Source organism: Mercurialis annua, linkage group LG8 (assembly GCF_937616625.2).
Source record: "Mercurialis annua linkage group LG8, ddMerAnnu1.2, whole genome shotgun sequence".
NCBI lineage: Eukaryota > Viridiplantae > Streptophyta > Magnoliopsida > Malpighiales > Euphorbiaceae > Mercurialis > Mercurialis annua.
This window is the reverse complement of record NC_065577.1, coordinates 35,025,603-35,036,452: the sequence shown is the minus strand read 5'-3', so window position 1 is coordinate 35,036,452 and position 10,850 is coordinate 35,025,603. Positions and strand designations below refer to the sequence as shown.

At 30.5% G+C, this 10,850-nt stretch overlaps 3 protein-coding genes across 3 annotated transcripts; 1 reads left to right on the top strand and 2 right to left on the bottom strand.

Annotated features, from left to right (window-relative positions):
* The first annotated feature begins 531 nt into the window (after positions 1-531).
* LOC126661257 (organ-specific protein P4-like) lies at positions 532-1,593 on the top strand. The gene is made up of 2 exons (XM_050355082.2): positions 532-607; positions 773-1,593. The coding sequence occupies exons 1-2, from the start codon at positions 563-565 to the stop codon at positions 1,361-1,363; spliced, it is 636 nt and encodes a 211-aa protein (XP_050211039.1). The 5' UTR covers positions 532-562; the 3' UTR covers positions 1,364-1,593.
* A 586-nt stretch (positions 1,594-2,179) lies between these two features.
* On the bottom strand, positions 2,180-2,605 carry LOC126661978 (uncharacterized). The gene has a single exon (XM_050355862.1). The coding sequence runs from the start codon at positions 2,603-2,605 to the stop codon at positions 2,180-2,182; it is 426 nt and encodes a 141-aa protein (XP_050211819.1).
* A 3,595-nt stretch (positions 2,606-6,200) lies between these two features.
* LOC126661372 (uncharacterized) lies at positions 6,201-7,719 on the bottom strand. The gene is made up of 2 exons (XM_050355205.2): positions 7,662-7,719; positions 6,201-7,178 (listed from the first exon to the last, which is right to left on the bottom strand). The coding sequence occupies exons 1-2, from the start codon at positions 7,704-7,706 to the stop codon at positions 6,759-6,761; spliced, it is 465 nt and encodes a 154-aa protein (XP_050211162.1). The 5' UTR covers positions 7,707-7,719; the 3' UTR covers positions 6,201-6,758.
* Between the last annotated feature and the right edge of the window lie 3,131 nt (positions 7,720-10,850).

Below are 10,850 nucleotides of genomic sequence, written 5' to 3'. Positions count from 1 at the left end.
TTTGATGATTTTTGGATTCAGTGGATTACTCTTATTCCGCAGGGTGGTTATTCGAACTTATGAGTAAATATTTTAGAGGATATAATTTATATTTGTTTTATTTGGTCCGTTTTCTTTGTTACAAATGTAAACTTTGTTATTTTGCATATTCGGGTTAAAGTTGTATAGGAATTCAGATTGTACTTTCTTTTTGATTTTATTTCTCCTTCTTCATAGTCGTAGCATTACGTGACGTAAACTCTCTGAATAATAGAGTCTTTGCCAGATTTTGTGGCTTTTAATAAAGTGTTATTCATAAAAAAAATTATTAAAAAGAACAGCATTTTTTATAATTTGAATTTTATAGATTGAGATATCCCATGTTTATTGAAAATAAGAGATCATGTTTTAAATATTCACTATTTATTTTAAAATAAAAGATATAAATTAAGTTAATTATAATTTAGTTTCTTTTAATCTAAAATGGAACCAAAAACATATTTATTATTTTGGCCTATAAATAGACATATGATAATGTATGTCACCACCACACAAATCATATTTTCTTTTGCTAACAGAAGATATGAAATCTTTGTTTTCCTTGGTCTCTTTCTTTTTGCTTCTACCGGTAAGCATGCATTTCCAATAATTACGTTACATATATTTCGGCCTTTTAATTGAAGCATACAAACTTTGATTATGAAGTTATTTTATAACCTAACTATGATATAGAATCAACTATATTTGAATTTTAAATTGAGCTAACATTTGGCTATTTATTATATATTTACAGTTGTTGAGTACTATCAATGGGAGAAAGGATGTGGGAGAATATTGGAAGAAAGTGATGAAATTAGATGAAAATGTTGAGCCAAGGCCTGATGCTTCAATTTACCACAACGACATACCGTTCGGTAACGAAACAACCAAGCCACACCCCGATGCTTCGATTTACCACAACGACATACCGTTCGGTAACGAAACAACCGAGCCACACCCCGATGCTTCGATTTACCACAACGACATACCGTTCGGTAACGAAACAACCGAGCCACACCCCGATGCTTCGATTTACCATAACGACATACCGTTCGGTAACGAAATAACCGAGCCACACCCCGATGCTTCAATCTACCACAATGACATACCGTTCGGTAACGAAATAACCGAGCCACACCCCGATGCTTCAATCTACCACAACGACATACCTTTCAGTAACGAAATAAGTGAGCCGCACCCTGATGCTTCAATTTACCATAATGATGTTGGACTCAAAGCAAAGAAGCAATTTAGTGAGCTCAAAGGAGAGAAGTCGATAGATGATAAAGTAGCATTTGTTAAGGCTTTTGAGCATTCGCCTGATGCTTCAATTTATCATGAGTGATCACTTGTCCCTTAACTTTATCTTCATTATGATCATCTTATCTATTAATTTTTAGTTATTGTGTGGGGTTCGATTAAGCTTATAAATTGTTGAGATAAGTTTATAATATGATGTGTGATTTATAAGATAAGTTTATGTGATCATGGATGATTAAGTGGTAAGATAAGGTTTTGTGATGAGTGATACATGTATATGAATAAAACTATTTATGAACGTTTGGATTACAGTTATTAGCATAATTTACAATTTGGGTTAAATAATTGAGTGATATCTAAATTTCAACCCATGATTTAATTGGTACTTAAACTTTAATATATATGTTTTTAGAATCCATTTTCTTATATATATATAATACTTTATTTTTAATTATTACTTCTGAAATTTAATTTTGAATACATCATATCACATGTCGATTAAATTGGTTTCAAAATTGAGCCTAAATTGTTGTCAATCTTTAAATATTTAGTTAAGTTTGTCATAAGTCTAAAAGTTTAAGAATGTCATATCCATTACACCATATGGAAACTATCTGTTTACCAATTACTAAATGAAATATACATGTCAATATGTAAGAAATTAAAACTAACAGTTTTACAGATATTGAAACAAATTCAGACTCACTTATAACAGAGTTTTATTCATATATCTAATACAAACATACATCACAATTATCTTAACAATTTTGCGTAATTTAATTGAACCACACACGCAATCACTTTAAACACATGAGATGATCACGGCGAGCATAAAACATAAAAGTTAAAAAGACAAATAAAACTTATATATAAATTTATACGTCGGACTGCGGTTTAAATTTCAACGGTTTATCTGCTTGAGATTATCGTTGTGGTAAATCGTAACATCATCTTCTTTGACATTATCGCTTTGGTAAATCGTAACATCATCATTTTTGAAATTATCATTGTGGTAAATCGTAACATCATCCGCTTCAAGATTATCATTGTGGTAAATCGTAACATCGTCGGCTTTGAGCTTATCATTGTGGTAAACCGTAACATCATCATTTTTGAAATTATCGTTGTGGTAAATCGTAACATCATCTACTTCAAGATTATCATTGTGGTAGATAGTAACATGATCCGGCCTTCGCTTGAACTGAAGATCACTAGCAAGATCTTTTTCTATTGTTCGGAAATGATGAGCTTGAAGTTGTTGCATAGATTGATCTTTAATTACTTCTTTCCAATATTTTGCAACATCCTTTCTCCCATTGATAGTCATCGACAACTGTTATATAAGTCACAATAATTTGCCAAATATAAGTACTTAAATTTAAGAAAATCAAATACTAGATCAATCAGACTATTATAAAGGAGTGTGCAAAATAAATACAAAAATTCATTTTTTTCTATAAGCTAGCTACCAAAAAATGCATGCTTACCAACAAAAGCAAAAATAGAGGGGCTAAAGCATATCAAGATCTCAACAACATTAAAAATAATAAATCAAGTTCAAAATCATCATGAACATTAAATCCTGTCACCAAATTTAATTCAACATTAATTCCTAAGTAATATATTAATTTATTTTTTTAATTACATATTCATTAAAATATATTATAATATAAATTTATTAGATTTAATTAGGTTTAATAAAAAATTAAAATTAATTAAAATTAGTATTAAATAGAAAATATTAATTATTTTTAAATATATATAAATTTCATAAATGATATAATTAATTTACTAATTATTAAACTTAAAAATTGGCTTGAATTTTGAAATTAGGTTTATTCACCCAAAAAATACCAAACCTATTTTTTTTGTGTCAGTTATAGCCAAACCTTATTTAAATATTCCAGCTGACATGTCAGCCAATTGCTTAGTTGGCTGTGACGTGGATGACACGGTGTCAGAAAAACGGGTTCGATTCAAAAATGGTTAAAAAGAAACAGGACATATAAGGTTTGGCTAAATCTGGTGATTTTTAAAGGCTTGGCTATAATTGACACAAAACGTATAAGTTTGGCATTTTTTGGTGATTAAGCCGAATTTATATATAAAATTACCATTTTTTTGTTTTTTTTTACAATTTTATCACGATTTTTAAAAATTATCTTTGACATTTTTTTTACAAATTTGTCACTATTTAAAAATTCTACAACTTTTTTTTGATATTGTCACCATTTAAAAATTCTACGACTTATAACTGATGTGGCGACTAAAGAACGATGAGAAATTCTTATGTAGACTCGGTCTACCACGTCATCCGTAGACTAAACCTATCATATTATGACACGTCATTAAAATGATGGCAATCTTGTAAATTCGTTTGTTACTTATTTACACCTTTGAATAGTAATATTACAAAATTGCCATCATTTTAATGACGTATCATAATGTGATAGGTTTAGTCTACGGATGACGTGGTAGACCGAGTCTACCTAAGAATTTCTCAAGAACGATGTGGCATGACAAGTTAGTTGCTAAAAATAATTAATCATAATTTTACACTGATATTTTGAAGTATAATTTGTCATTTTGCATATTTTCCCACAAAGACAATATATAGTCCAAAATTAAATTTTGAGCTAAATAATTAACCTAAAAACATGATATGGCATCTGACTTGTCATACTAGGTCATTCTCTTATCGTCACATCATCTATAAGTCAGCCAGATTTTTAAATGGTCATAGAATTTCAAAAAAATTGAAAGGTAGTAAATGAAATTGATAAGTTTTAACAGTCATGGTAACATTAGAAAATATTATAAACGTAATAATTTTATATGTAATAAACCCTTAAAAAATACGGCTAATTGTAAAATAAATTATGCCGGTTGCAATAATTTTTTGTTGAAAATTGATCCGTTTCTAAAACTATAAAACAAAATCAATAATTGGTGTTCTAGATTGTTAAAGTTGGAAATTCATATTAAAATTAAAAAGAAATGCTAAAATAGGTGCTTTATTTCTTAATTCCCTTTTAAATGCTGCAGATGATTTAGTCTTATTCAGAGGAGATCTTGAGATTTTTATATGTTGATCAAATCTTATAACAATGCCAAACGACCGGATCTTCTTCATGGGATAGGATCTATACTACAAAACTTTATTGGTCAACTTGTTCTGTATTTAATTCTTTATAAAGATTGCTTTTTGCACTCATATTTGATGATAGATGCTTATTCTTTTAAAATTTGTTACTACAAACCATTTAAATGTGATTATGATACAACAAATTTAATTGGTCAGCTTTTTTTTATCTACTTATTGTTTTAAAATTTGTTAATACATGCAGAGTACTTAAAATATGATTATGATGATGTCTAAAAAGAAAAATGTAACTATGATGTTGCATAATTCTGTTTTAAAAAACCCAAATTGGTTTCTATACGCATAATTTGTACAACGTGTGGGGTTTCAACATATTTGCTTACAAAAGTAAAAACTATAAGAGGGACAATGAGTCAAAATTTAATTGTTCTGTTATCCTATCTTTAAAAATTAGTCCACATATATATATATATATATATATATATATATATATATATATATATATATATATATATATATATATATATATATATATCCTTGAAAATCTCCGACCATATAACCCCTTTTCGATTATATCCTGACGTTGAAAATTTATCAATTTTATCCTATTTTATATTTTATTGTTTCAATTGTATCCCAATTTTTAATTTTTGTTAATTTTTTTAACTCAAATGATGAAAGTATTCAATTAACCATATTTAGAGATAATTAAATTTATTTACTACTATGTTTTATCAGAAGTGATATGTCATTTATTTCATCAAACTTTTATTTATTATTGAAATAAAATCAATAATAATGTTTTAAAATTATTGATAAAACATATTCGTGACTTGGATTTGATGTGTAAAATTCAGAAATTTAACAAAATTGCAATTAAAATTAAAATATTGAGTAGAGTAAAATTGATTATTAATTTTAATAAAAACTGTTCAAATTATTATTTAGGCAATCATTTTTTAGATAAAATTAACTATACTACTTTAAGGTGGTGTTTGATAAAAACTGAAAATTAAGTGCTGAAAACAATAATTGCTGATTTTTTTAAGTGTTTAATACAACAAGCCCTTTTGATAACTGCAATTACTGAAAATTATTAAATTTATTTTATTTAAAGAGAAGACATTGACATCGGCCAAATTGGCGCGATACATAATTAGGGCAGTAAGTCTCGATGCCACTTTTTTTATAGTCAAAGACTAAGGGTGTCAAAATGGATCATGACACGATAACACGATTCGCCTAACCCGTAAGTTTGGCGAATCCGGGTTGAGGCTTAGCTCCTCCAAAATTTTTCAGTACAAACGATGCTAATACATGTCAATTAATTGTTTTTAAAATGGAGCTAAATTTTTTGTCAATCTATAGGAAATTTTTTTAAATAGACCGAGTCTATCACGCCATTCCTGAACTAAACTTATCACATTATAACACGTCATTAAAATGGTGGCACTATCATAATATTACTATTCAAATGTGTAAAAAAAAATAAACAAAATTATAATAGTGCCACTAATTTAATAACGTGTCATAATGTGATAAGTTTAGTTTGCGGATGACGTGGTAGACTCGGTCAACCTAAGAATTTCTCCAATCTATAGAAATATGATAAAATTACCTTAATTAAATATATTAGTTAAGATTGTCTCAAGTCTTAAATTTTTAGAATTTAATTTCCGTTGCACCTTATGGAAATTATGTGTTCACAAAATGAAATATATATATTAATATGTAAGAAATAAAAACTGACAATTTTACAAATATTGAAACAAATTCAGGTTCACTTTTAAGAAAGTTTTATCCATATATCTAGTACAAACACACATCACAATTATCTTAACAATTTTGCTTAATTTAATTGAACCACACGCGCAATCACTTTAAATATATAAGATGATCACGGTGAGCATAAAACATAAAAGTTGAAAAGACAAATAGAGCTTATATATAAATTTAAACATCGGACTGCTGTTTGAATTTCAATAGTTTATTTGCTTTGAGATAGTTGTTGTGGTAAATCGTAACGTCGTCTTTTTTGAGATTATCGTTGTGGTAAATCGTAACGTCGTCTGCTTTGAGATTATCGTTGTGATAAATAGTAGCATCATCTTCTTCGATATTATATTTGTGGTAAATCGTAGCGTCATCCTTTTTGAGATTGTCGTTGTGGTTAATAGTAGCATCATCCACTTTGAGATTATCGTTGTGATAAATCGTTGCGTCATCCGCTTTGAAATTAGCGTTGTGGTAAATAGTAACGTCATCCACTTTGAGATTATCGTTGTGGTAAATCGTAACGTCATCTGCTTTGAGATTATCGTTGTGGTAAATAGTAGCATCATCTTCTTCGACATTATCTTTATGGTAAATTGTAGCATCATCCGCTTTTATCGTTGTGGTAAATCGTAGCGTCATCCGCTTTGAGATTATCGTTGTGGTAAATCATAGCGTCATCCGCTTTGAGATTATCGTTGTGGTAAATCGTACCGTCATCCGCTTTGAGATTATTGTTGTGGTAAATCGTAGCGTCATCCGCTTTGAGATAACCGTTGTGGTAAATTGTAGCATCATCCGCTTTGAGATAACCGTTGTGGTAAATCGTAGCATCATCTGCTTTGAGATTTTTGTCATGGTAAATCGTAACATCATCCAGGCTTTGCTTGAACTGAATATCTCTAGCAAGATCTTTTCCTGTTGTCTGAAAATGACGAGCTTGAAGTTGTTGCATAGATTGATCTTTAATTACTTGTTTCCAATATTCCCCAATATCCTTTCTCCCATTGATAGGCATCGCCAACTATAAAATCACAATAATTAGCCAAATATAAGTACCTAAATCTAAGAAAATTAATTACCAGTTCACTAGCTTAATTTATTTAAAATTAACTATAATTGAGTTTTTTATGGCCTTTTTTTTTAAATATGAGACAGTCGAACATGATCTACATAATAAATGATATATTTTGGTGAGGATCCTCTCAAATTAGTTGGAGATACTTTTTATTATAAAATGAACATTTCAATTTAAAGAAGTGTAAATTATATCAAATTAATCTATATCACTTATTTTGTAAATGTATGTTGATTGATTGAAAATGATAATCAACTTGAGATGATTCCAATTGATTAACTTTTTCTATTAACTATAAGTATAATTTATTGCCATGAAAAAAGATAAATTATAAAATTTTCATAAATTTTCACAAAATGAGAATAGCAATCAGATTATAAAACGAAGTGCGCAAAATGAATACAAATCTACCAAGAAATGCATGCTTACCAACAGAAGCAAAAAGTAAGGGGCAAGAGCAAAAACAGACTTCATGTTTTCTAAAATCAACAAGAAAATTAGAGTGATTTATCCGTGGTGCATTTTTATGACTTTTTATAGGCCAAAAATAAGAAAATAACAAATAACTAAATAATTAAAATAAGAATTAACTATATATAAAATCGCCATTTATTTATTTATAATTTTATCACGACTTTTAAAAATTGTCAATTTTATTTTTTTTACATATTTATCACCATTCAAAAATTCGATGACTTATAACTGATATGACGACTAAAGAACGATGGCATGACAAGTTTGTTACCAAAGATAATTAATCATAATTTTACACCGATATTTTGGAGTATAATTTGCCAGTTTGTATTTTTTTCCCACAAAGACATATAGTCCCAAATTAAATTTTAAACTAAATAATGAATTTAGCAACATGTGTCACGCTAGATCATTCTCTTATCATCATATCATCTATAAGTTGTCAGATGTTTGAATGGTTATAGAATTTAGAAAAAATAAAAGGTAGTAAACAAAATTAATAACTTCTAACGGTCGTAATAACATTGCAAAATATTATAAACGTAATAATTTTATATGTAATAAACCCTTAAAAAATAAGGCTAATTGTAAAATAAATTATGCCGGTTGCAATAATTTTTTGTTGAAAATTGATCCGTTTCTAAAACTATAAAACAAAATCAATAATTGGTGTTCTAGATTGTTAAAGTTGGAAATTCATATTAAAATTAAAAAGAAACGCTAAAATAGGTGCTTTATTTCTTAATTCCCTTTTAAATGCTGCAGATGATTTAGTCTTATTCAGAGGAGATCTTGAGATTTTTATATGTTGATCAAATCTTATAACAATGCCAAACGACCGGATCTTCTTCATGGGATAGGATCTATACTACAAAACTTTATTGGTCAACTTGTTCTGTATTTAATTCTTTATAAAGATTGCTTTTTGCACTCATATTTGATGATAGATGCTTATTCTTTTAAAATTTGTTACTAATACAAACCTTTAAATGTGATTATGATACAACAAAGTTAATTGGTCAGCTTGTTTTTTTATCTACTTATTGTTTTAAAATTTGTTAATACATGCAAAGTACTTATAATCTGATTATGATGATGTCTAAAAAGAAAAATTTAACTATGATGTTGCATAATTCTGTTTTAAAAAACACAATTTGGTTTCTATATGCATAATTTGTAGAACGTGTGGGGTTTCAACATATTTGCCTACAAAAGTAAAAACTATAAGAGGGACAACGAGTCAAAATTTAATTGTTCTGTTATCCTATCATTAAAAATTAGTCCTAATATATAGTGTTGAAGAAAACAAAGGTTTATCTCCCTATTTTTGTGGAGCTCTCTCTCCACCTTAGGTCTCAAGGGTTAGGGTTTTTTCTTCGAATCTGGAGTTTTATCTATCGGTTTCTCGATCTGATTACGCCTGTTTTATGTGCGTTGCTTTCTTTATTTTCAATACGATCAAGTAGTGGCAGCATGGAGGAGGGATTAGTCGCAGCTTGCTCCCAACTGCGATTAACGGAGGATGAACATGAAACAATTACGCTGGAGGATGTGGTGGACGAAAACGCCGGTAACAAGCTTAGCCTGATTGGCAAACTATTCTCTCAAAAACCGTTTAACCTAATTCATATGAAAAATGCACTGTCAAGTGCATGTAGGCTGGCCAAAGGTTTTACGATTAGAGATGTTGGTGACGATCTCTTTGTATGTGAATTCTTCTCTAAGCTGGATAGAAATCGAATCCTTCGAGAAGGACCATGGAACTTTGATAAACAATTAATTTTCTTTGAACCCATGTCGGGTAATATGCAACCCAACAATATGATCCTAAAATACTATCCAGTGTGGGTGAGAATATATAACCTCCCGATGAATTGTCGAGGTAAAGCTGCTGTCACTAAACCAGGGACAAAGTTGGGAAGAGTGATGGAGGTTGATGGGGGCAGCGGGGATTACAATCGTTATGGCAGGGTTAGGGTTTATTTGGATGTATCATGACCACTAATAAGAGGAACAAAGGTTATCAATCCACTAGGCGAGCAATGTTGGATTCCTTTTAAGTACGAGTGACTCCAAAACTTCTGTTACTGGTGTGGTATGCTAGACCATCTGGTTGCTGAATGTGAAGAGAAACCAGAGGAAACGGAAGTGTCAGATTGGCCATATGGGCCAGGGTTACGTGCTACATCGCGCAAAAAGATATTAATGGGTAATCGTCAAAATCCTAGAGAAACTTCACATGGACTGAATGGGCAAGCAAATTTAGGTTCTCATTCCAGCAATGGAGAGAATCCAATGTCCGTTAGAAGGAATTTAAACTTACATGAAGACGTGGGGAATGATACTTTGGCTGGGGCAAATGCCGAGTTGCAACAGGTAGACGTACGACTGCAGGGGCATGGTAGTGAAATTTTCCAAGCTGTTATGGAGCATGTAGGGCGAGGAACAACTGAAGGACTTGTGGATGTTTGCGTTCAACAAGTGCAGCTAGCGAATAACTCACAGGGTGCGACTTCGGGGCACTCCAAAGCTGTTAAGAATAATGGAAGGGAGGGATCATGGACTCGGAGTAAAATTGTGAGAGTAACGACTAGTAAGGCAAAAGAGGTCTTAAATCAGAAAAAACCTACCAAAAGAGACCACAGTATGATAGTAGAAGGGGATTCGGTCGACTTTTTCTTGAAAAAGGTTCGAGATGGGTTATCGGATCGGTTCGAACATTTTGAGATATCGGCAGAGACTAGCGATCAGTCTCGCCGGACGCAATGAAAATATTTAGTTGGAACCTTCAAGGATTGAGGAATCCTTGGATGGTTAGAGCTCTAAATTTTTTTATCAAAAACAATTCCCCCGACATTTTCTTTTTGATGGAAACCAAATTAATGTCTCATGAATTTAGTAGCATTTGTAGTAGTTTTAGTCTCTTTAATTTTTTTGTCGTCGATGCGAATGGAAGGAGTGGAGGTCTTGCTTTGTTCTGGAGGAAACAGGTTGATGTCAGAATAGAGAACTCTTCCTCCAACCATATTATTTTTGTCGTCACTGATGTAGAAGTAAATGTGAGTTGGAGAGGGGTAGGTGTTTATGGATGGCCTGAGTCACAAAATAAGCATCGGACATGCGAGCTTATCGAATCCTTCAGTG

What these genes read in the sequence shown, in the direction of transcription:
- LOC126661257 (XM_050355082.2), top strand. Translation starts at nt 563, where the DNA reads ATGAAATCTTTGTTTTCCTTGGTCTCTTTCTTTTTGCTTCTACCG. An exon ending in CTTTCTTTTTGCTTCTACCG is followed by an intron (nt 608 to 772) that starts GTAAGCATGCAT and finishes ATATATTTACAG; the next exon opens with TTGTTGAGTACTATCAATGG.
- LOC126661978 (XM_050355862.1), bottom strand. Translation starts at nt 2,605, where the DNA reads ATGACTATCAATGGGAGAAAGGATGTTGCAAAATATTGGAAAGAAGTA.
- LOC126661372 (XM_050355205.2), bottom strand. Translation starts at nt 7,706, where the DNA reads ATGAAGTCTGTTTTTGCTCTTGCCCCTTACTTTTTGCTTCTGTTG. An exon ending in CTTACTTTTTGCTTCTGTTG is followed by an intron (nt 7,179 to 7,661) that starts GTAAGCATGCAT and finishes GTGATTTTATAG; the next exon opens with TTGGCGATGCCTATCAATGG.